The 24,785-nt window shown below is 33.7% G+C and overlaps 4 protein-coding genes across 5 annotated transcripts; 2 read left to right on the forward strand and 2 right to left on the reverse strand.

Moving 5' to 3' along the window:
- The first annotated feature begins 896 nt into the window (after positions 1-896).
- Positions 897-3,577, forward strand: LOC111996634 (protein DEEPER ROOTING 1). Its single transcript, XM_065761474.1, has 5 exons — positions 897-1,024; positions 1,166-1,232; positions 1,667-2,193; positions 3,102-3,267; positions 3,471-3,577. Exons 1-5 carry the CDS (start codon positions 1,019-1,021, stop codon positions 3,488-3,490), a joined length of 786 nt encoding a protein of 261 aa, XP_065617546.1. The 5' UTR covers positions 897-1,018; the 3' UTR covers positions 3,491-3,577.
- Positions 3,578-3,697: 120 nt separating this feature from the next.
- Positions 3,698-10,769, reverse strand: LOC111994760 (putative disease resistance protein RGA1). Its single transcript, XM_024026646.2, has 4 exons — positions 7,147-10,769; positions 6,905-7,014; positions 4,700-4,863; positions 3,698-4,598 (listed from the first exon to the last, which is right to left on the reverse strand). Exon 1 carries the CDS (start codon positions 10,638-10,640, stop codon positions 7,206-7,208), a length of 3,435 nt encoding a protein of 1,144 aa, XP_023882414.2. The 5' UTR covers positions 10,641-10,769; the 3' UTR covers positions 3,698-4,598; positions 4,700-4,863; positions 6,905-7,014; positions 7,147-7,205.
- A 3,907-nt stretch (positions 10,770-14,676) lies between these two features.
- On the forward strand, positions 14,677-17,522 carry LOC111994761 (sm-like protein LSM1B). Of its 2 annotated transcripts, XM_065761498.1 has the most exons (5): positions 14,677-14,695; positions 16,153-16,221; positions 16,319-16,434; positions 16,534-16,596; positions 17,042-17,522. In XM_065761498.1, the coding sequence occupies exons 2-5, from the start codon at positions 16,191-16,193 to the stop codon at positions 17,117-17,119; spliced, it is 288 nt and encodes a 95-aa protein (XP_065617570.1). In that variant the 5' UTR covers positions 14,677-14,695; positions 16,153-16,190; the 3' UTR covers positions 17,120-17,522. The 2 variants fall into 2 exon arrangements, with proteins under 2 accessions (XP_065617570.1, XP_065617565.1); XM_065761493.1 differs by lacking the exon at positions 14,677-14,695 and having other exon boundaries at positions 16,075-16,221.
- A 2,119-nt stretch (positions 17,523-19,641) lies between these two features.
- LOC112015795 (uncharacterized) lies at positions 19,642-21,568 on the reverse strand. The gene is made up of 3 exons (XM_024048227.2): positions 21,413-21,568; positions 21,190-21,311; positions 19,642-20,129 (listed from the first exon to the last, which is right to left on the reverse strand). The coding sequence occupies exons 1-3, from the start codon at positions 21,534-21,536 to the stop codon at positions 19,809-19,811; spliced, it is 567 nt and encodes a 188-aa protein (XP_023903995.1). The 5' UTR covers positions 21,537-21,568; the 3' UTR covers positions 19,642-19,808.
- Between the last annotated feature and the right edge of the window lie 3,217 nt (positions 21,569-24,785).

Here is a 24,785-nt window from a genome sequence, read left to right on the forward strand (position 1 = left end):
CTGTATCCAAACCCTCACCTTGTCCGTGTGGTAGTAGTGAGTGCTTGGTGGTTCGGTCAGTGAGGGACAGCCCCACAGGAACGTGGCCTGTTAACCTATTTGCCCCATAGTTTCCTTTTCCCCACCTTGTTTGTTTTGTTTTGTTTGAGCTTAATTTATATTAAAACCCCATGGTCAGTCAAAATCTAATTACATGCCAATTTTGTGCTTCACCAGACTAGCAAAAAGGGTTTAATTAAGGTGTTTTAACAGTTGGCCTATTAGATGCTGCATAGCTGTTAGTTGGTGTTGGACCACGATTTCCAATGCATTATACATAATAATGAAACAAGTTTAAGAGTTCGAATTGTGCATGCAAAAAAAAAAAAAAAAAATGATTTAGACCCCAACAGACTAGGTAGTAGATTAATGAAAAACCATTAAGCTGCGTGCTAAAAGGAAAGAACAAAAAAAAAGAATTCACATATACGGATCAAATTTTCTGTTTGTGCATGCAATGCATTCCATATTTCACCTAGTAATCAATTTTGCCTGAACACTGCAGACCTGGCGCGCATTGGTCCAATTGAGGCTATGAAATATTGCCCAATGTAAAACTAAGGAACGTTAATAATATTTTCCTCACAATAATGTTAGTTTTTTTTTTTTTTTTGGTTTTGTTTTGTTGATAGGCAATAATGTTAGTTTTAATTGGAAAGGATTTGTGATTTCTATATTTTTACTTTTTAGACGGTATTAGAGTAAGAAAAGACATGGTAGAGTAAGAGATTATAGGATGAGAGAGAGAGATAAAAAGAGAGACGCAAAAGTCAGTTTTTGGAACTTGAACCAGTAACAACTATGAGCCCTGCTCGATCTATTTATAAGTGATTTGCAGCTCAGCTCTCATTGGCTTATGGGATGTGTACATGTGTTAACACTCTAATTTCTATAAGCCAACCCTAAAGCCATCCATCCATCCATCTCTTGAGGTGTGTTTTGACGAGCTCTCTTTCAATAGTCAGTAGCCTTAACCAAAATGAAGGTAAGAAAAACATTTTAATTCGGTGATTACAGATATAATGTCTATATGCTAGCTCTGATGTGGCTCTATAGCATACGAGGTTATTAGTATTTTTTATTTTTATTTATTTTTATATAGAATTTTTAAACTTTTTTATTGCAGATTTTCACTTGGATGCAAAATAAGTTCAGTGGGAGACATGGGATAAAAAAACCAAGCCTCACAACAGGTAACAGTAACTAAGTTTTCATTTTGTGTTTTCTCGTACTTTTCTTCATTGGGTTTTATCAGCTGAAACGTGTATGGTTCTAATTTTAAAAACCTTAGTGGTTTCGATTAGTCAAGGGTTATCAAGTTGTTGGGAGAGTTCTAACACATTTTCTCAGTCCAAGGTTCTAAGTTGTAGCACATTTTACTTTCGTTCTGTTTAGGAAATTCAATAATATAGAACTGTTGAATATAATGGTTGTGATTCACTACAAATGTTATATGGTTGATACTAATAGAGAGAAGAGACTTCGTACCAATGCTTCGGCCTTCCTGTTAGACTAAATATTATGAAAAACATTAGGATTGTACTAATGCTTTAGGTTTCTGATGTTATTTTTGTTTTTATTGTTCGTGTAATCACATCTAAATGAAAATTGTTTTCTGAATCAATAGATCAAATGCTACAAGAGCCTCAAAAAGAAGAACTCAGCGACTATCATCATGGAGTGCTAGCAATTGGGACATTTGGGGAACACAATTTGAAAGATGATCGAGTGAGGAGAAATCTTGAAGGGAATTTATCTTCCTCCGAAGATCATTTACAAGATCTTACACTTGAAGAATTGGGAAAGCTTCTGAAGGATTTGAACTTGTTATTGCATGAACAGGTTGAGTCAACTTGCTCTAAAGAATCGGAAGCAATTAATCTTCAATTGCTGGATAAAGAGTCAAGCTTGGAAGCTGGTCTAAAAGTAGATATAAACTCATATTATAATGAGTCAAAGAGCGAAGATAGTAGTCTCCAGCGTAGCACCAGCATAGTTCTGAAAAGAGGAAAAGATATTGGTTCGGATAATATTAAGGGTGCAATTGGCAAAAAATCATTGTCTTTTCTTCTTAAGAAAATATTTGTTTGCAGAAGTGGATTCTCACCTGCTCCAAGTTTAAGAGATCAACTCCCAGAATTAAGAATGGAGAAGGTAATGCGTAGATCATATACATATATATATATATATATAATAGGTCAGTTTATGGAATATGCTTTTGTTTTCTTAACCAATTGAATAATACAATCTTTTATTCTGAATGCAAATCCTCTCTTCGGTTTTGAATGCAAAAAATGAGACAAAAGATTTGTATTTATCTTATTTTAATAATAAAGATTAAAATTAAGTAGGTATGATACATTTAAAAAATATAAAAGTGCTCTTTTTTTTAGTAGCTAGCTAGAGTGTGCTAGCTGTAGAATTCTCTATTATTATATAATATATCAAGTACCAATAATTCAAGGTATTACAGAATTTTATTATTTTAACCTCATAAATTGATGTATCAACTTTTAAATAATAGACAAAAAAGTCAATAAGAGATTTTTTTTTTTTAATTATATTTTTTGTTGTGGTATCAATCACATTCTTTTTTATGTCAGTCTGTAAGCTATTATAATAAAATTGATTGGAAAATGATAAAGTCATTGCTAGTTTTACTATTAAAAGTTTACAAACTAATATGACAATAATTTTGGTTAATTAGCGTCACCCAATAAAAATAAATAATAAATATCTTAATCACTTTTCTTTTATTATTATTATTATTTTGTAATTAGTGACCTAACAATTTGTATGGCTTAATAAATATCTTAATCTATCACTCAAATTAATTGATAATAAATGTAATATTTCCATCATGTATTTAGATTGGCATGTACGATGTGTGTACTTTGAGACCATATGGATGCATTAGACATTAACAATGACATGCGTACTCATATATACATGTACATTTCAGATCATGCTAACCCATCCCTTTATAGCTTTGAAGCAATGTTTTTTTTTTTTTAAACATATGTTGATTTCTTTGTAAATTTTTTCCTCTTGGCTGGTTAAAGATTTTGAGGGCAATGCTTCGCAAGAAGATACATCCCCAAAGTTCTAGTAAAGCACTGTCTATGAAGAAATACTTGGAGAACAGACATATGCCAAAGTCAGCGGCCGAGGATGAAGTGAATGATAAGTCCAACAACGGAAGTAAATGGCTCAACACAGATTCTGAATGTGAGTTCTTTTATATGATATAATATTCAACATATAAAGTCTCCCAAAAAAAAAAAAAAATGAACACAAAAATAATATATATATTAGTTGGTAAATGTTGCGTGCCTCATGGCCAAGAATTTATGCAAGACTCATTTAAACCTTCTCTCTCTGGAGGTATTAATAAAAATTTTGATAGTCATTTTTTTTTCTTTTTGTTGTAGATATTGTTCTAGAGATATAGATTTACTCTACTTTGGTCAGCAGTGAAGACCGAAGAATGATTGGTAAGATTAATTGTTACTATGTCTTTTTGATAATTAATTTTTACTGTTTAATTTTTTATTTTTAACCTTTTACTTGAAATCATGTTCTTTTTTTTTTTTTTTTTTTTTGAACAGAAATCATGTTCTTAATTATTAATTACTCGAAAGTTATACAATTTTGCACTACAATACCACAGAATACACATAATGCGACATTTGCTTCACACAGGTAAATATGCACATAGATATATAGTGCAGTTTGTGACACGTTTAATATTACTGTGTAATCTTTCACATGATCAATCAAAACCATCTAAAGCTAGGGAACAATGCAAGCTTTCATATATAAAAACCTAGGGGTGGATCCAATAATGGAGCATAATACGATTTAACAGAGGATATCAGTTAGTCATCCTTGACAGAATCAAAATTTCTAAGATGCCTCTCCAGTCTCCACATCATCCATTCATGATTGAATGTTATGATTCAGCATATGTTCAAGTTCAATGCACAGTCCAACTTGTCAGCAGTTTCTGCATTGAAGCTACTCACATTGGACTAATCAAATCCCTCTGGAAATGTTGGTAAAGATGGGTTATTGCCCATGAGTGTCTTACAACTTTCCTTGTATTTCCTGAATCCTGTATCATGGGATGTCATGTCTATTGCTACCCCTCATTGTACTAATTTATATTTATATAGAACTTGGCTCAGGTCTTGTGCATTGGATCCATTACATAGCGACGCTTGATCAAAAGTATACATGTTATCATCACAACGGTCCAGTGCACTGAGCACTAGACCCAATCTTTGCCCTTTATTTATATTTTTTGGTACCAATCAATCACAACAACCGTCAATTTATAATCATTTTGCAGTAAAACTAGTAGTAAATTTAGCATTTTTTTTTTCTTTATGCATTGGTATTAATAAATGTGTAACACAAGGGTGGGTAACTGCGTACCGTAATAGGTTCTCCCACATAAAAATGCCATGTTTTTGCACATGGTATACAGTGGAGGCTAGACACATTCCCAGACGGTAGAAAAAAGTAAATGCACGAACTCACTGCACGTTCCACCTTGTCTGAAATCATTATAAGAACACAAAAGTTATATAGAAAAACAACATAGGATTCATCATCATCATCATCACATATAAATATATGTTCTTTTATCGTAACTTACACTGAGGGGGAACCTGAGACTTGGAGAGAACGATACAGTTATCTCTGAAAGTTTCAGAGTAAAACCCACCTTCTGGGTGGGCAGCCAGATTCAACTTGGCTACAATCTCTGATGCCGAACCCATGTTTGCTTTCCTTTGTTTAGCCTTAATCGCACTCTTTCACCTGATCAAATCACAATTCAGATCAACCTAACCTTATATAATATTAAGCCCCAATTGACTAGTATATACTCTTTATCTTGAATATACTGTACACCCACTCAGCCAAGGCCCCGTTGGCTCCTTTTCAATTTAAAGATGTACAATGTTTAAGTCTTTTGGGGTGATTTTGCATTGCTAATGTTCAAGATTGACTTGATTTCATAATGATTTTTATTTGCCAAGAGCCTTATAGCTCAATTGACACATTCTAGTATTTTTAATAAAAATATTTAGGGCTCAAATTCCTCATCTTCATTGTAATTATTGATTTGGTAATGTAAAGCTTTTTTAGAAGGGAGGGAATGGTTGTATGAGAATTAAAAATAATAAAAGAAAAAAAAAATAACTGTTATCTTATGTGATAGCTCAATTGTTATGGCATTTTGTTGTGCTCCGTACATGTGGTTTGAATCTTATTTTTTATACTCTCACTATTTATCATTTAAACAAAAAAAGTATAGAAAAAATTAGTATAACTGAACTAATGACAAGGTTGACTTATAATGTTTTTTGGCTCATTTTCTCTACTATATATGGGATGGAAAACGCTACTTCTAATTATGCATCTCAAGTTTTATTTTGGGGTTCTGGTCAAGAGGCTTGTTGCTTTGCTAAGAGAGTTGCAACTCTTTTTTGCTTGCTTTGCATGTTTTTTCACTAGTTTATGAGCTACTTGACTTGTTTGTAATTTTGTTTTGTTTTGAGAAATTTTCTTGCTTGTTTAGAAAAAAAAATTTTCATTTCTTTTCTTGTTTTGAGAAAAAATATATAACAGTGGAACATGTTGGATTGTCCATAGCAATTTTAAAATACAACAAAGATACAAATAGTAATGAAAAGTGTCACAAAATTGAATTGAACTTTTTTTTTTTGGGGGAGAAAAAGAGAAGAAAATCTAAACTCCGACAGCAAGCAAAGATTGAAGGTAATGTACCATTGCGTTTCTACATGTTGTTCAAGGGGTATTGGGGGGAAAAAAAATTTATCTATATATAAAAAAAATTTTACTAGTTTAATTTTATCTTAGAAATACTTTTGCACACTCTGATTTAAATCTTGCACACCCTAATCACATTTTAGCCCAACCCAAAATCAAGCAACAACATAGATTTGCCCATCCCAAAACCAAACAACATAGGTCATAAATCTCTCTCTCTCTCTTTGATCTGATCTTTGATCTTAGTATCATGAATCTTATCTAATCTTATCTCTCTTCTCTATTTGACTATCTCGGTATCTCCGACTTTAAAAGTAAAGAGTGAGTGTTTGTAAGTTGTGAGTTGTGAGTATTTCTTTCTTTATTATAAATTTATAGTATATATGTGTGAGTTTGTGTTTAATACTAATTGTGTATTGATAGTGTGCATTATTTTTCAATTATTATTATTTTTTTTTGTAATAATGTTATTTGTGTGTTTATAGTATAAATATAATATAACTTTATATAGTTTAATAATTAGGAAATACGTATAAATATAATATAACTTTATATAATTTAATAATTAGGAAAATACAGTATTTGTTACGTGTGTATGTATTGTTATTGTTATTATGTTATAGTATCATTTCATTATAAAGTTAGATTCAAGAAAAAGAATAGTAAAGTTAGTGATTGACTGATTGTTTAAGCATTTGATTAGTTAAGTAGAGACTTCGTGTATTATTTATGTATAGATGAGTGTGACTATGTGGATCAACAAAAAATAGAGTGCCAATGGGTTTAGTTTTGTCATTTAGTTTAAAATATGTTTATAAAAACAATGACAAATAGATAATGACAATTGCATAAAATAAAAACATTATACAAACTTGCTACACCTACCTGCATTAACAATAGATAATAGCAATTGAGATTGGACAAGCAAGAAATCTCTAAGAACCAAAGCAAAAAAAAAAACATATATATATATATATATATATATATATGAATTGTCCATATCAATTTTAAAATGCAACAAATATACAAATAGTAATGACAAGTGTGTCAAAAAATTGAATTGTACCTTTTTTTTTGGGAGAAAAATAGAAGAATATCTGAATACCAACAGCAAGCATAGATTGAAGGTAATTGTACCATTGTACTGTCCACCGAAGGCATAATGGGTTTAGTTTACTGCAAGCATACATTTGAGTAATGCATATATTAATATCCATATTAAAATCCAAATACAATTTGATAAGAGAAAGAAATGTAAAAAAAAAAAACCATTTAAAAAAAAAAAAAAAAAAAGGGGGAGAAAGCTACCTTTATAAATAAACTTTTTTTTGAAGCGTGTTAACATTGCCATCTCAGCGTTGACCAACTTAGCAACATTTCAGTTTTCGTAGCGATCCCCAACCCGTCGAAGTCGATGATGGTGTCTCTGAATGAGGAACGATGCCAACGATGGGGATGTGAGATATTTTATGCCAATCCTCTCCACTGTCTTTCTTGCACCGCTTCTCCAGATGTGGACATCCTCCAATTTCAAGTGTTTTGAGTGCCGTAAGATTCTGTAGCTCGTCTGGTATAGACATTAGATTAGGGCAGTTCCCAATATCCAAATATGAAAGCGATGTGAGGCATCCAATCTGCTTAGGCAGAGAAGATAAGTCTTCACAGCTCCGGATTTGCAGATGACGGAGAGCAGTTAGATGTTGAATACCCTCTGGCAATGAAATTAACTTAGGACAGCTGTCAATATTTAAATCCTCAAGTGCAATTAAATATTGAATTCCCTCAGACAAAGGGCAGAATTTGTTGCATCTCCGAATGGATAACCTCTGTAGTGAAGATAAGCCCTGCAAAACATTCATTGGTAAGGACAAAAGATTATTACACTGCCCTATGTACAGTTCCCGTAATGAATGTAAGTTCTGGAGTCCTTCTGGAAGACTTTCGATCTTGTCACACCAATTAAGATAAAATTGATTCAACGCAGAAAGATTATCCAACTGATTAGTCAGTGACTTGAGATTGGGCATTCTGTAAATCTCCAACTTTTCAAGCATCTTATGATTTTGCAACAGTCCATCTGGAAGAATTGTCAATTCATCCATGTCATCAATCAGAAGGGAAGAAAGTGAAGTGAGATTCATCACTGACCTAACTAACATTGCATTGTTTCTTCTCATAGTCAAACGTGTAATGGAAGGAATACTAGGAATTTCAACTAACTTTAGGCAATCCATGATATCTAATGTGCTTAGGCAAGGAAAATTTTCTCCTCCAGTCATTGTTCTCCATTTCTCCAAATCACGCATATTATAGAGCCCAAATTCCTTCAATGAGGGGAATGAAATTGCACTGTCTCCATGGAACTCATTGCCAATATATTTCACAGCATGCCAGCCAGTTATATTAAGAACCTTGAGGAATGGTAGTTTGCCAAGAGGTGGCAAATGTTCACATCTTTCCCAATAATTTAGCGAAATTTCAACCAAATTACAAAGAACTGAATTTTGAATCCATGTTGGAATTTTTGAACCATGATAGTTGCATATAGATAGTTCTTTCAGATTTGAATGAGGTTGGAGACCATCAAGAACATCTTCAACATGGTCCGGTACATGGCTTTTTTTGTCACTCTGCCAAACCAAACTTAGCGAATGAAGATTTTTTTTTCCAATCAAATTTGCACTTTTGGCCTCCTCTGAATTTTTGACATTATCAAGTTCCTTTATTGTCAACTTGTTCCGAAGGTTTAGCCCTTTCAACTCACTTACATGATAACCATTTTTGTTGCCAACAATGAAGAAGCTCAATGATTGGAGGCAAGTTAATTGTCCCATTCCTTTAGGCATACGAGTAAGAGAATCACAACCAGCGATGCCAAGATACATAAGGCTTTTCATGTGCTTCATACCTTCGGGTAACTCACAAAGATAGAGACAGTTCTCTAGTTTCAGAGTTTGCAGGTTCAAGAGGCAGGTTGTTGATTTAGGTAAAACTTTGGTAAAAGACTCAGACATATCAAGATACCTCAAATGTTTTAAATTGTTGATTGATCTCGGTACTTCCTGAATCATAAATTTAAAATTCAATACCCGAAGATACTTTTGTTTTAAGAAGAATGGCAGAGAAGCTCTACGACCAGATGCACCAAGGCACGAGCGTAGAGATCGAACTTTACAAAGATCCTCATTCAAAGAAATGTCTTGTGATAAGGTCATGCCAAAAAACATATGAAAAATCTTGCCTTCAACCTTCATAGCTTTGCCGGATTCCCCTGCAATGCATTCATGTCTCATAATAGATTGAGCAAGGTCATGCATAAGGTCATGCATTTTACATGTTATATAGCTGGGATTCCTCTTCTTGACATCTTGAAAGAAAGACCTCCGTACCAATTCATTGAAGATATCTACGCCAAAATCATACAACTCAGATGGTCCTTTGGAGGGAATAAAACCATTAGCCATCCATAGTTGTATCAACATATCCATCTCAAGCTCATGATCTTTCGGAAATACACAGCAATAAGCAAAACATTGCCTTAGGTGTGGGGATAGATGGTGATAGCTCAACATGAGGGCAGGCAGGATGAAATTCTCACTTTTCGGTAAATTCCAAATCTGACTTTCTTTCACAATTAACCATTCACTTTTAGTTCTTTTTGAGTACACAAGGCTTCCAAGAGCATTTATTGCTAGAGGTACGCCTCCACACTTCTTCACTATTTCCTTGCCAATTGATTCCAATTCTGATCTTTCTTCTACCCTTTCCAACCCAAATGCACGTCCTTTAAATAAGGACCAAGATTCATCCTCTGACAAGCATCCAATGTGGTGTATAGGAAGTACTGTGGCCATCATCAGTGCAATTTTTTCAATCCGAGTTGTCACTATAAGCATACTACCTTTCGCTCCACACATCAACACATGTTTTAGGCGGTCCCATTCCTCTTGGTTCTCATTCCAGACATCGTCCAAGACAAGCAAGAATTTTCTCCCACGCAATTTTTCTTGCAACTGTTTCTGTAGTGGATCCAACTCTGAAGGAATACTTGCATTACAATCAATGGATTCTATGATTGCCCTCACCAGCCTTATTATCTGGAAATCATCTGATACACATACCCAAATTCTCAATTCAAAATGCTTCTCCACCTTTTCATCATTGTAGACTAACTGTGCAAGCGTTGTTTTACCCAAGCCCCCCATGCCCCATACAGCATAAATGGCCAGATTATCTTGATCATCGGACACATTAGTGAGCAACACATCAATGATCTTTTCTTTTTCCTCATCTCTTCCATAAATCACACTTTCATTCACAAGTGAGCAAGTTTTTCTTCTTTGGACATCAACAACTTCCGTGTTCATAACTCCCTCACTCAAGTGGAAATCAGATCTCTCCCTAGCAATGGCATCCAGTCTATCCCTCACATTCTTCAATTTATGTGCCATTTTCATGCGAAATAAAAGTCTGTTTGGAAGAGAAAAGAAGCTACTTACTTGGCCTGTCGCACCTTTCTCTCTCTCCACCTTTCGTATTAGAGCTTCAGTTGCAAACTCATCCAGAACATTATCCGCATCACGAGCTCCATCTTTGAGCTTTCCCAGCCAATCCCTGATAGCTTCACTGTTCCACTGCTTCTCCTCTGCATCTTTGAGAACGGATTTGATGGTAGACATCGTGCTCTTAAGTTTGTCAAGCTCAGCTCCCAAGCCCCAAGCAAGTCCAAATTCTTTAAGTGCAGAAGTACTCAAGTTCTCTACCACAGTGCTCACCAAGGCAGAAAGAAGTAAGTCCGCCATATGATCTCTCTTTCACTCACTCTAGGAATAAATTGCTATACGAATAGAGGATAGTTGAAGAGAAGTGAATCACCAGAAGGGAAATGCTTAATTAGCTACTATTTTGCTTCAAGGCCTAATTTACCTGTAAGTCTTTCTGCTTTTGGCTCCACTGGGCGTGGACTTGAGTTGACTATAGCATATTCTCTTTTGGATGGTATATTCCTAGTGGGATTTTAATTAATTTTTCCGTCTTTCTTTCCTTCTCACTTTAGCAAGCATTGATTAGTGATTTTCACATCTGGCTCCACACGGTTTTGACTAAACAATCCATTAGTGGATTCCACATCTACTCCAGCTCATTAGTGATTGCTCCTTTGTTGCTTTATAACCCAGTAATTTCCCGGAAGGATCAATCAACCGCTCTCCCAATTCTGTCCAATTGGAAAAGCATGATCATTTACACCCGGTTTGATACATGTGATTAAATATATATTTTTAGTTTTTAAATAACACTAGTCACATTCTTGCATGTTGCATGTGATAATTTTTTTAGGACGGTCTCGTTAAATATTTTATTAATACTATAATTTTAGTTATTAAGCATTAGTTTTTTATTAGTTTTTAAGTTAATATAAACCTTAAATATACATTTTTTTTACCTTTATACACTTTTTTTCTCCCTCTGGGTTTGTATGAATATGTGTTTGAAGGTTGAATTTGAAGCCAAATGCAAATGGGTTGCTTGATGATTTGCTACTAAGATTTGTTTTGTATGTATTTGTGGAAATTTGATATCTTTATAAAGTTTTTTCCTTCAATTATTATTTATATGGGTGCAATTTGCTTTATAGAATTCAATGAAATATGTTTATGTATTTAGTTACTGTTAGATTTAGAGATTCTTTTTTATTTATTTTTATAACTAAATTTTGGATATAAGGGGGTTGTGATAATGTTTTGTGGTTGATTAAGATGTCATTTAACTTTGAATTTCTTTTTCTTTTTCCATTAATGAAAGCCTCATTTTTGGAGTGTCTGTATAGTAGTTATAGCAATTTTGAGTTTTCGAAGTAGTACTAAAACCATGAACAATTGTGGTATAGGTCTAACATCTCTATCAGTGTTTTAATTTCAGAAAAAGAGTCCCCCCTCCCTTTCTCCCCTCTGTGTGTGTGTGGGCAAGCATCGAATTTAGTCACCTTTTTTTAATGAATGGATCCATTATAGATATTGGAGTGTCCCTATACATGTGGTGGACCTGTTTAGTCTGTTGAGGATTCACAACGGACCCCAAAAGTTTTGTGACTAACGCATTGTTATATAACTCCTAAATTCATAGATTTAGACATTACTTCCTTCTATCATTCAACTAATAACGTTAGAACTGTCACCTTCAACATAATGCAACAATAATTTAAGGATGGTTGCTTCATTTGTTGTTGACTTCCTTTTATAATTCAACTAATGACATTAAAATTATGACCTTCTACATAATGAAAAAATAATTCAAGGATGATTGCTTAAGCCCATTGAAAGCACTCTTTACCTCATTTGGTGGTATACTATTTCTTCTTTTTTTGATAGGTAATATAAGAATTATTATTGATGAAAATGGAAAAAGAAACATACAATATGTTCATGAGAATGAACACAGCAAAGTACAAAACAGAACTGGTGGTATACGATTTCTATAATTGAAAAACCTGCAGAGTATGAATATGCAGAAACTTTAACTACTTCTCATAATTCTACTCAGTAGTAATTGACCTGGACCTGGACCTGGATGCCTTAGGAGCATCTACACTTGGTCAAGCTTAACAAATTTTAACTCTTGGAATCTATTTCCCTCAAACAGACATTGAGGGCTCCAGTACACAGAAGCCTGTGATTGGTGCTATGGTAGGCTCTTCTTTAACGTTTGCCAATGTCTAAACTCACCACTTTTTTATAATAAAATTCTATCGCCCAATGTTGAAATTCTTGCACATTCACTGCTTTTGTTTCAATGCAACCCATGCAAGCACTGTTGTTTCTATGTGAGCCGCCCCTTCTACCCCCTTCCTTTTCATTGGTATGAAATCAAACAATTGTACAAATAAGGCATTTTGTAACTGCATAATCTAGAAGTCATCATAGATTCAATCTAATTGATATCAGAAAATCTCTTTGTTATAAATTATTTTGCTTCTTAAACTTCAAATATCTTGCAGAAAAACTTCTTGTCTTGTTGAGAGATGGTCGAAAGCTCATGGGGATACTACTCTCTCTCTCTCTCTCTCTCTCTCTCTCTCTCTCTCTCTCTCTCTCTCTCTCTCTCTCTCTCTCTCTCTCTCTCTCGGCAACCTATCGTTTTCCAAAATTTGATGATGAATCTATGACATTAAATATGCATTATTACTTTTTTTTAGTGTTTCTAACTTTATTTGTTTTGTATTTCATTCTTCCTTTGATGTATTGGGTGTGAGAATGAGTGTTTCCCTAGCATTACTCCACTTAATGCAGACAATTTTATTTATCTAATTTAGGCAAAATATTATATTTTAAATTTTTTATAATAAAAAAGAAGTGGAAATATAAATAATTTAATGATATATATGGGGGATGTGGCTAAAAAAATAAAAATAAAATATATAACAATAACCACTAACTTATCCAAATAATTTTATGTAATATAATAATAGTACATTCTTATATGCCATTTTTAATTATTTATAATGCAATATGATAATATTTAACAATCAAAGTCATAAAAATATAAAAAATGAAAACTTAAAACACAAAACTAAATCCCATCAACCAAAATAGAGTTCTAAAGAATACAAAACTTTATCAAACTAAAATAGAGATGCAAGAAAAATAAAAATAAAAATAAAAATCCACCAAAAAATTGAGGGAGAAAGAGTGGGAAATAACCATTTTTTTTTGTGAGAGAAAATTATGTAAAGAATGGAAGAGTGAATGACAAATTTATACTTAGAGGATGATAATAAAAAGGAACAAAATAAAGGAAAATAAAAGGAAAGAGGAAGAGTTATATCAATATAGAATGTTTGGGGAGATGAAAATGTAAAGAGAATGAAAAAGGTTGGAGAAAGTGAAAATGTTAAAAAAAAAATGAGTACAATTTGATGAACACAATTTTCTTTTATTTGAATTTAATTAAAATATTACATTTTTTTTTACTTTTTAAAACAAAAAGAAAGAAAAAATATAAATAATTTAATGATAAGGAGGATGTGGTTGAATTTCAATATTGAGTAAAATAGAAGAGAAGAAAAAAAATAAGAAAAATTAAAAGATATAACAATAAACACTAAATTATCCAAATTATGCTATATAATGGAATACTATTTTATTTTTATCTACTATCTTTAATTTTTTATGATGTAATCAGATAAAATTTAACAATCAAAGAACAAAATAATAATAATAAAAACTTAAAACACAAAACTAATTTGTATCAACCTAAATTAGAGTTCTTAAAAACACAAAAATTTATCAACCTAAAGTGGAGATTTAATAAAAAATAAAAATCCACCAAAACATTGAGAGAGAGAGAGAGAGAGAGAGAGAGAGAGAAAACATTTTTGTGAGAGAAAACTATGCAGAGTGACAAATTTATGATAAGAGGGAAGAGATAAGAAAAGACAAATAAAGGAAGATAAAGGGAAAGATGAATAATAATATTAAAGTAGAGGGTAGTGGGGAGATGAAAATGTAAGAGAAGAAAAAAGGTTGAAGAAAGTGTAAATATTTAAAAAATAAGTGAATTTAAAAAAAAATTATAGGAAAATTGGAAATAAAAAAGAAATATATAAAGATGTTAAAATCGACAAAGATAAATATGTAAAGTCAATAATCTATTTATATATATATATATATATTTGTAAAAAAAAAAAAAGGAATAAATAATAAATAATAATGATATGGTGAATAACGTGGCGATGAGGTGATGCAACAGAAAATCAGCAGCAATAAATGTCACGCTTCAGTTTTTGAATATGTGTTTGAAGGTTGAATTTGAAGCCAAATGCAAATGGGTTGCTTGATGATTTGCTACTAACATTTGTTTTGTATGTATTTGTGGAAAATTGATATCTTTATAAAGTTTTTTCCTTCAATTATTATTTATATGGGTCCAGTTTGCTTTATAGAATTCAATGAAATATGTTTATGTATTTAGTTACTGTTAGATTTAGAGATTCTTATTTATTTATTTTTATAACTAAATTTTCGATATAAGGGGGTTGTGATAATGTTTTGTGGTTGATTAAGATGTCATTTAACTTTGAATTCCTTTTTCTTTTTCTTTTTCCATTAATGAAAGCCTCGTTTTTGGAGTGTCTGTATTGTAGTTATAGCAATTTTGAGTTTTCGAAGTAGTATTAAAACCATGAACATTTGTGGTATAGGTCTAACATCTCTATCAGTGTTTTAATTTCAGAAAAAGAGTCCCCCCTCCCTTTCTCCCCTTTGTGTGTGTGTAGGCAAGCATCGAATTTAGTCACCTTTTTCTAATGAATGGATCCATTATAGATATTGGAGTGTCCCTATACATGTGGTGGACCTATTTATTCTGTTGAGGATTCACAACGGACCCCAAAAGTTTTGGGACTAAGGCATTGTTATATAACTCCTGAATTCAAAGATTTAGACATAACTTCCTTCTATAATTCAACTAATAACATTAGAACTGTCACCTTCAACATAATGCAACAATAATTCAAGGATGGTTGCTTCATTTGTTGTTGACTTCCATTTATAATTCAACTAATGACATTAAAATTATGACCTTCTACATAATGAAAAAATAATTCAAGGATGATTGCTTAAGCCCATTGAAAGCAGTCTTTACCTCATTTGGTGGTATACCATTTCTTCTTCTTTTGTAATAGGTAATATAAGAATTATTATTGATGAAAATGGAAAAAGAAACATACAATGTGTTCATGAGAATGAACACAGCAAAGTACAAAACAGAACTGGTGGTATACGATTTCTATAATTGAAAAACCTGCAGAGTATGAATATGAAGAAACTTTAACTTCTTCTCATAATTCTACTCAGTAGTAATTGACCTGGACCTGGACCTGGATGCCTTAGGAGCATCTACACTTGGTCAAGCTTAACAAATTTTAACTCTTGGAATCTATTTCCCTCAAACAGACATTGAGGCCTCCACTACACAGAAGCCTGTGATTGGTGCTATGGTAGGCTCTTCTTTAACGTTTGCCAATGTCTAAACTCACCACTTTTTTATAATAAAATTCTATTGCCCAATGTTGAAATTCTTGCACATTCACTGCTTTTGTTTCAATGCAACCCATGCAAGCACTGTTGTTTCTATGTGAGCCTCCCCTTCTACACCCCCCCCCCCCTTCTTTTTCATTGGTATGAAATCAAACAATTGTAGAAATAAGGCATTTTGTAACTGCATCATCCAGAATTCATCATAGATTCAATCTAATTGATATCAGAAAATCTCTTTGTTATAAATTATTTTGCTTCTTAAACTTCAAATATCTTGCAGAAAAACTTCTTGTCTTGTTGAGAGATGGTCGAAAGCTCATGGGGATACTACGTTCTTTTGATCAATTTGGTAAAATATCCAAATAGCATGCTAAGTTCTAATGCTTTTTATGCTTTCTGTTTCTTTTTGAGCCTTAATTTACTCTAGTACTCTTCCATATTCACAGCTAATGTTGTTCTTCAAGATGCATGTGATAGAGTTATTGTTGGCGAACTTTATTGTGACATCCCCTTGGGTCTATATGTAATCCGTGGGGAGAATGTTGTCTTAATTGGAGAGCTGGTATAATGTTTTCTTTATTACGCTGTGAGACTTGTCTGTTGTTAACAACTACTGCAAAATTTAGCCTCTGATTTTCTTAATTTACATCTCATTCTTTAGGACTTGGATAAGGAAGAGCTTCCCCCTACTATGACTCGTGTGTCAGAAGCAGAGATAAAAAGGGTAAGTTCCTGGTAGTATATTGTGTTTGGCTGCTTTGAAAACTGAACATTGATTCCAATCTATACACATTAGCCCTGTGTACGTGTAATTAATTCATTGTTTTCTTGTAAAATTGCCTTCACCATAATCCAATAATAAGATAATGAGAATTTTGCATATTTTGTAAAGATATGCAGCAGCAGAACAGCAATACATATGTTCTGTCTTGGCAGTAATCCACTTGAGTCAAAAGTCTCCAATTACAAATGTTGAAACCACTTTACAATAATTTTCACCTATAAGCCCCCGCAATGCATATGTGTATATATATATATATATTTATAAAAGTGTTGATTTGGTTAAAGAGTGGAATCCTTTAACTGCACTACTAAGATTAGTTGGTTGAGAATTCATTGCTTTTGTGTTTTGCACTTTCAAATAACTCAAGTGCATGTTCTCTCTCCAGGCTCAGAAAGCAGAAAGGGATGCTACAGATCTGAAGGGCTCCATGAGAAAAAGAATGGAGTTCCTTGATTTTGACTGACTGATCCTGCCATGGTATGAGGTCATGCCTTGTCCGCAAATATTAGTGCGGCTGTGACCTAAATATGAACTATGCAGGGTAAGCTTACCAGATTTACACCATCTTTCTGGAGGGGGCAGCAAAAGAACAGTTGCATCTGTTATGCGGACCTAATTCGCCAAGGCTAGGAGGGAAGTCAAGTTTTGGATCTCTTAGAGGCAATGATGCTTCATCTCCCCCCTATTTGGTCTCTTGTAGTCCTTACATTTGGTTTTTCTTATCTATCGAACACAATTTGTCTGAAATTATTAAGAGTTGCTGATTTGGCACCTCGTTTTTTATGGTGTCATCATTTCACTTCATGTGTAAGATGGTTATTCTTGTTATTCACATTATAATTGCATGCAGCCGGTTCTTTATGTAACTATTGCTTCTATGCGCTATCTTGGCATGCCCAATTTTCTTGTCATTTCCAATGTTTTAGATATAGGATTTTCCAGTCCAAGAGACACTGCTGTTCATTGGTCCAATGTCGTGGAAACAATTAAGGTATAACTTATAAGCTTTATTGCTGCCCCCCTTTAGTCAATTATAGAACGTATAGTTGAGTCCTATACTGATATTTTCTCAATGATCAATGGTAAGATGTGGAAAATTATTAGGTAAACCCATAATACAATTAATCTGCCATTATATATATATATATATATATTAAATGACTTGCACGTATTGGCGTGGAGTACCACAGCAGCTATACTTTGACAGTACCTATTAATTACTCATAATGGTTAATTGTTTTGATAGCATTGTAGAGTTGCAGATATCTTGATGGAGAAATAAGATGCTTATGGGTCTTATTTAATCAGATTTGAGTGAGAAACAATCTAGCTAGTGCTTCTTTGGGAGCTTGTTGCAGATAGGACACCGCTGTTTTGTTAGACATGGAATTTAGTGTTGGCTACGAGGTTTGTGTAGGGTGTGAATTTTGTGGATCCTTTGTGGATGGCTTTTTGATCCTCTTTTCTTACAGAAAAATGCCATTGTATGCAATCAAGTTTTAAGTTTTTTAACACTTGAGATTTAACCAGAAAAATAATTCAGAAAACTTAGTATTGTTAACTTTTATTATGATTTGTTACAACATACACCAAATCTTGAAAGTTGCACAGAAGAGGTTCATGAGAAATCAGCTCTGATCATTATTTAAACATGGCATTGCATGTGAAGTGCAAGCCTAATGTTTCCATGTCACACTGAAAATCGGACTCACCTCCCCTTCATTCAGGGAATGTAAGCAAAAAGATAAGGACCTCACTGAGCGTTTTGCCAGTTCGAAGTCCTGAAACTGAAAGGCAGGTGCACAAGTGCAGCCCACGAAAAAGAAGTGATTCTCAACATCCCTTGGAGGTGCTTTAAGCATCGTCCCATCTGGGGAAATGCTGATGTCCTTTGTTGGAAAGATTGTGTACTGCAGTTGCTGATTGTCAAGCAGATTGGGTCCAAGGCAAGTTAGTTTGACCTACCTATCTCTGTCATTCAATTCCACTATCTGAAAGAAAATATCAATGGTGGTGGAAAAAATGTTACAATAGAAAAGAGTAATTACAGTGGGAAGGAGGGCTGCAAGACTGAAAATTGTATAGATTTTCTATTAGTTTTAGGCGTTTAAGCATAGTTCGTTCTATCTTGCTACTTTATGCAAAACAAGCTGTAAATGAAATAAGCTGAATTAAACCAAGTTTTAAAAGTTTGGAATTGTTCATTAATTTTATTTCAAACACAAGTTGAGTTAAAGTTTAGCACCAAACTAGATTATATATTCAAGTTTGGTTCATTTTTTTGTTTAACAAGCTTGAACTTGCTCACAAACTACTTGATTAACTTATTCTTTTTTCATATATAGTACTAAATTTTGTAATCCCTTCACAAATCTATGCTGACAAGTAATAACTAAATTATTTTTGAAATTACATTATTTGAGTTAATAAGATAAAATGTTTTTCATTAATGAACTTATAAAAATTAAATCCACCTATTGGGCAATGTGGAGTTTGGTTTTGTGTTCGATCTAGTTTGTGACCCGACCTAACCTGAACCAACATGGAAGCGTTACAGATTTAAATGAAATTTTGATGAGGCCTAGTTCATAGAGCGAAGGCTTGGGCTGATATTTTAGCTATATTTCAAGAATGCCTAATAATTACTCATAACATGTTTATGATGGTATAATTGTTTTGACAACATTCTTGAGTTACCGACGTCTTTGGTTAAATAAGATGCTTATGATTGTGGGTTTTATTTAAACAGATTTGAGTGAGAAACGGTCTAGGTGATGCTTCTTTGGGAGCTTGCTGCAGATAGCTCACCACTGCTTTGTTAGACGTGAAATTTAGTGTTGGCTACCGGGTTTCTGCAGGGTGTAAATTTCTTGATCCTTAGTGCCCAGCTTCTTGGCCCTTTTTCCTGGCAGAAAATAGCATTGAATATTTGTATGTAATGAAGTATTAAGTTCTTACCACATGAGATTAACCAGATAAAGAAAATTCAAGAAACTAAGCATGTTAACTTTCATTATGATTTAATACAACACACACAAAAGTTGAACAAAGAGGTTCATAAAACATCTGCTCAGATTATCATTCAAAGCATTGCATGTGAAGTGCAAGCCTAATGTTTCCATGTTACAGTGAAAATCGGACTTGACCTATCTTCATTCAGGGAATGTGAGCAAAGAGATGAGGGCCTCACTATTCGGAAAGTGTGAAAAAAGTTCTGAGCGTTTTGCCAGCTCAAAGTCCTGAAATTGGAAGGCAGGTGCACAAGTGCAGCCCACAAGAGAGAAGTGAGTCTCGCCATCCCCTGGAGGTGCTTTGAGCACTGTCCCATCTGGGGAAATGCTGATGTCCTTCGTTGGAAAAGAACCAAACCACACATTTGGAGGCACTGTGTACTGCGGTTGCTGATTGTCAAGAAGATTGGGTCCAAGGCAGGTTAGTTTCACTTGCCCATCTTTGTCATTCAATTCCACTACCTGAAAGAAAATATCAATACGGTGGTGGAAAAGAATGTTAAAAAAGAAACAAAGTAATTACATTGGGAAGGAGGGTTGCATGACTGAAAGTCATACAGATTTTCTATTAGTACTAGGTGTTTAAGCAAAACATGTGATCAATCTTGAAATGCAATCTTTCAACTAAGAGATGAACTAAACACAACTTTATGAGTACTTTTCATGTTTCAGTCGTTTTCAATGACAATTTTATGAAGACCATGCTAAAACACAACATCTACATATACTAGAACAAAAGAGAGAACAAGGGATCTCATGACATGAGTGCTTTTGAGTGTTTCATATGCATTTTCTGCAACCAAAGCAGTTATACAATTTTGCACTACAATACCACAGAATACACATAATGCGACATTTGCTTCACACAGGTAAATATGCACATAGATATATAGTGCAGTTTGTGACACGTTTAATATTACTGTGTAATCTTTCACATGATCAATCAAAACCATCTAAAGCTAGGGAACAATGCAAGCTTTCATATATAAAAAAGGGTGGATCCAATAATGGAGCATAATACAATTTAACAGAGGATATCAGTTAGTCATCCTTGACAGAATCAAAATTTCTAAGATGCCTCTCCAGTCTCCACATCATCCATTCATGATTGAATGTTATGATTCAGCTTATGTTCAAGTTCAATGCACAGCCCAACTTGTCAGCAGTTTCTGCATTGAAGCTACTCACATTGGACTAATCAAATCCCTCTGGAAATGTTGGTAAAGATGGGTTATTGCCCGTGAGTGTCTTACAACTTAGGACTTGGCTCAGGTCCAGTGCATTGGACCCATTACATAGCGACGCTTTACCAAATGTAGACATGTTTTCATCACATCGGTCCAGTGCACTGAGCACTAGACCCAATCTTTGCCCTTTATTTATATTTTTTGGTACCAATCAATCACAACAATTGTCAATTTATAATCATTTTGCAGTAAAACTAGTAGTAAATTTAGCATTTTTTTTTTCTTTATGCATTGGTATTAATAAATGTGTAACACAAGGGTGGGTGACTGTGTACCGTAATAGGTTCTCCCACATAAAAATGCCATGTTTCTGCACATGGTATACGGTGGAGGCTAGACACATTCCCAGATGGTAGAAAAAAGTAAATGCACGAACTCACTGCGCGTTCCACCTTGTCTGAAATCATTATAAGAACACAAAAGTTACATAGAAAAACAACATAGGATTCATCATCATCATCATCACATATAAATATATGTTCTTTAATTGTAACTTACACTGAGGGGGAAGCTGAGACTTGGAGAGAACGATAGAGTTATCTCTGAAAGTTTCAGAGTAAAACCCACCTTCTGGGTTGGTAGCCAGATTCAACTTGGCTATAATCTCTGATGCTGAACCCATGTTTGCTTTACTTTGTTTAGCCTTAACCCAGTTATATAATATTACCCCAGCTGACTAGTATATACTGTATACTCTTCATCTTGAATATACTGTACACCGCTTGATGCGAAAGTCGTCACCTACCTGCTACCAAATTTTTTTGTATTTTTTTATATTATAATTCCATAATTTGGAGCAGTTGAATTTTGAAAGATGGGCACATGAGACAGGAGAAGCAGATGCATTACGGAGAACAACTTAAGAATACTCGCTATTATTTTAAGAAAATTTTGATACCAATTATTAAAAAAATTAACGAGTTTTCTAGAACGAAATTGGTATTTAACCATAACTGTACAACTATACAGTTAGTTGGACACGATTAGGGAGTATATAGATTACTAACATCTCGAGTCTATTAGACTCGATTTTCGTCTAAATAAATCGACTCTTTCAGGCTCGGTTTTCTTAAATTGACCTGGTCTACAGCCACGTGGAGTACACGTGGAATTCGAGTCTTATAAAGTCGATTTCTGACCGAGCATCCACGTGGCATACACCTGGCAATGATAATGACGTGGACGACACTTAGATCTCGAGGCTTAAAGACTCGGTTATCGATTCTCAAAAACTCGATTTCTAGTAGTGGTCACCTGTCTTGTCCGTTTCAGTTGGCACGTGTGAAAAATCAGAGAAATCAGAGACATTTTTGAAAAATAACGCCTCTCTCACAGTCTTTCATCTCTCACCTCTTCAGTCTCACTCACAGAGCTCTCTCACCTCTCCATTCTCACGGTCTCTCACTCGCCCTCTCCCTCTTCGTCTCACTCTCACACTTGAGTGCCTCTCTTAGTCACCCTCTCCACTCTCAGTCACCCTCTCCACCCTCAGTCACCCTCTTCGGCGAAGAGTTTGGTAAAGGCACAGCGAGGTGTACCGTCTCAGGCCTGTCCTCCGAAAGTTTGATAAAGGCCACCGAAGTAGAAAAATCTCACTCACAGAGCTTTGATCAGTCTACGCGGTCTGTGAAAACCAAAAAAAAAAAGGTGAGAAACAATGTTTATATATAATGGGTTTCTCCGTTTGGTTGCCGAGAAACAGTGGGTTTGTGGGTTCTGTTTTGAATTTCTAAAAAAGGACAACTTTATATTTGCTGAGGATTTAATTTTAGTGGGTTTGTGGGTTTTGTTTTGAGAAACTTTATATTTGTTGTTTGAGATTGAATTGGTTTGTGGAAATCGGATTATGTTGCTGGGTTTGTTTATATTTGCTGAGGATTTCATTTTAGTGCTTTGCATGTGTATATTCCTATGATGAGATGCAATTGTTCACAAGTCTATAGAAATGTTAGAAATTTTGATTGAGTTTATGTTTAATGGTGTGATGGTACTCTGTTTTAATCAAGAGAGAAAGCTCTAGTTATTTTTTGGGATTTTGTCTTCACCCGGTTTGTTTTTTTACATGGATGCTTAAATTGTGAATTTAAAATTGTGTAGAGGTCATAAAAATACAATATGTTGCTCTGCTCTGAAGTTCTCAATTATTGATATGTGTTAAAAATAAGGCTGATTTTTCATTGTACTTATATGTGAAGGTTGATACTTCAAATTATAGTAAATTTAGGTTTTGGAGATTAAATTTGAAGAAGTGTTGCTTTATGCGATTGGGAAAAAAAACTGACTTTTGATTCACTATTCTTTTGCAGGTTGGGCCAATCACATTTCAGACCAACTTTCAGCCACATCTTGTCTGGACCTTTCATCAGGTTGGGCTGGTCTCATCTTAATCCTTTATTTATTTATTTTTTATTTCATAAATATGCTTATCTTAATCCATGCTTATAGTAATAAAATTAATATGTATGCCTCATTTTTCAGTTATGAAAGTGGTAAACAGGCTATATGTAAGTCTGATGGTAAAATAGGTTGTGATATGTTTTAGTTATAAGGTTTTAGTACGAACATTAAATCAGGGATTGGAAAAGTGTCCCTACAGGTGACCCTTATTTGAAAACAATTAGATATCATTCAAAGAGAAGATCCAACCCCGCAAAATTATGTTGAAGAAGCTTATATATGTGAGGAGTTTCATGAGTTCCTTTATAGAGGAGCAATTTCGGAAATACAAAACCAAAATTCTCTAGTTAACAAGCCCAAAATTCAGAAGTATAAGGCCCGGAAAAATAAAATAAAAGAGTCATATATAGATAAAATGAGGAGAAATAATATTTAAGAACTAAAAATATACCATTGTGCACCTTTGGTGCTATAATCATTTTGCAAGTATAACGCCAGCTGCTTGTTTATTGGTTTCCTTGTATGGCTAACTGCCCCTTTACATAGATGCGTTGTTTAGATTAGTAAGGTCCAATGCTAAAATACCACTTCTCTTAACTGTAGGGGATTGTTAGTAAGGTCCAATGCTAAAATACCACTGGTCATCTAATCTTCATCAGATTTTTTTTGGCTCTTGCATGTCACAACTCACTTGTACTAATGCCATAGAGAAATTCTTCTTAGTGGCCAGTGCTAATGCTCATATGACATGCCACAGCAGCTTAAAAAAACATGTCCATGTAACTCTAGTGGCCAGTGCTAAGAAATTATTCTTAGTGGCCAGTTTATTATCACTAATATTTATGATCTTACTTTACATGTGAAGTTTAATTAATCTATGTATTGCAGGAGTATACTGCAGTTTGTATAATTTTTTAGGTCTATTCCCTATAAATTTTGGCTTTGCTGGTTAATTGAAGGGGAGCGAACCCTCCTAAATTTCCCATTTTAGTTGGACAAAATGACAAATATGAACCAAACTCAATTTTCACCTCTGGCTTAAAAAAAAAAAAAAACAAAAAAAACAACCAATGCATCTAGCATTTAGTTATTTTTTTATTTTTTATTTTTATCACTCGTATGGCATCTAGATTTTGTTTTGATCAGTCATATAGCATTTAGATATATATGGAAGAGTAGTATAACCAAGACCAACTGTTCATAATGGGGTACCACTTGCACGAACTTTATTTATTGGGTTAAAATATTTTTTTCTTCCTTGAAATATAGTTCAGGTTTTATTTTTAAAAAAATTTCTATATCCATCCATTCAAATTTAGAATATTCTATATTTTTTTCCTTCTTTCCACTCCCGTTAAGTTTTTTGCTGAGATGTCTAATGAAAGAGACAAAAATATAATTTGGACAATATTTTAGGGATAAAAATAGAACATAAACTATATCTTTTCATTTGTAAAATATAGGCTAAGTGCTA

This window comes from Quercus suber, unplaced genomic scaffold (assembly GCF_002906115.3).
Source record: "Quercus suber isolate HL8 unplaced genomic scaffold, Cork oak 2.0 scaffold_19, whole genome shotgun sequence".
Classification (NCBI taxonomy): domain Eukaryota; kingdom Viridiplantae; phylum Streptophyta; class Magnoliopsida; order Fagales; family Fagaceae; genus Quercus; species Quercus suber.

Coding starts and splice junctions, on each gene's coding strand:
- LOC111996634 (XM_065761474.1), top strand. Junction 2,194..3,101: donor CAGAATTAAGAATGGAGAAG/GTAATGCGTAGA, acceptor GGCTGGTTAAAG/ATTTTGAGGGCAATGCTTCG. Junction 3,268..3,470: donor GCTCAACACAGATTCTGAAT/GTGAGTTCTTTT, acceptor TTTTTGTTGTAG/ATATTGTTCTAGAGATATAG.
- LOC111994760 (XM_024026646.2), bottom strand. CDS start 10,640: ATGGCGGACTTACTTCTTTCTGCCTTGGTGAGCACTGTGGTAGAGAAC.
- LOC111994761 (XM_065761498.1), top strand. CDS start 16,191: ATGGGGATACTACGTTCTTTTGATCAATTTG. Junction 16,222..16,318: donor ACGTTCTTTTGATCAATTTG/GTAAAATATCCA, acceptor CCATATTCACAG/CTAATGTTGTTCTTCAAGAT. Junction 16,435..16,533: donor TTGTCTTAATTGGAGAGCTG/GTATAATGTTTT, acceptor CTCATTCTTTAG/GACTTGGATAAGGAAGAGCT.
- LOC112015795 (XM_024048227.2), bottom strand. CDS start 21,536: ATGGGTTCAGCATCAGAGATTATAGCCAAGTTGAATCTGGCTACCAAC. Junction 21,312..21,412: donor GTCTCAGCTTCCCCCTCAGT/GTAAGTTACAAT, acceptor TAATGATTTCAG/ACAAGGTGGAACGCGCAGTG. Junction 20,130..21,189: donor ATGTGGGAGAACCTATTACG/GTACACAGTCAC, acceptor ATTTTCTTTCAG/GTAGTGGAATTGAATGACAA.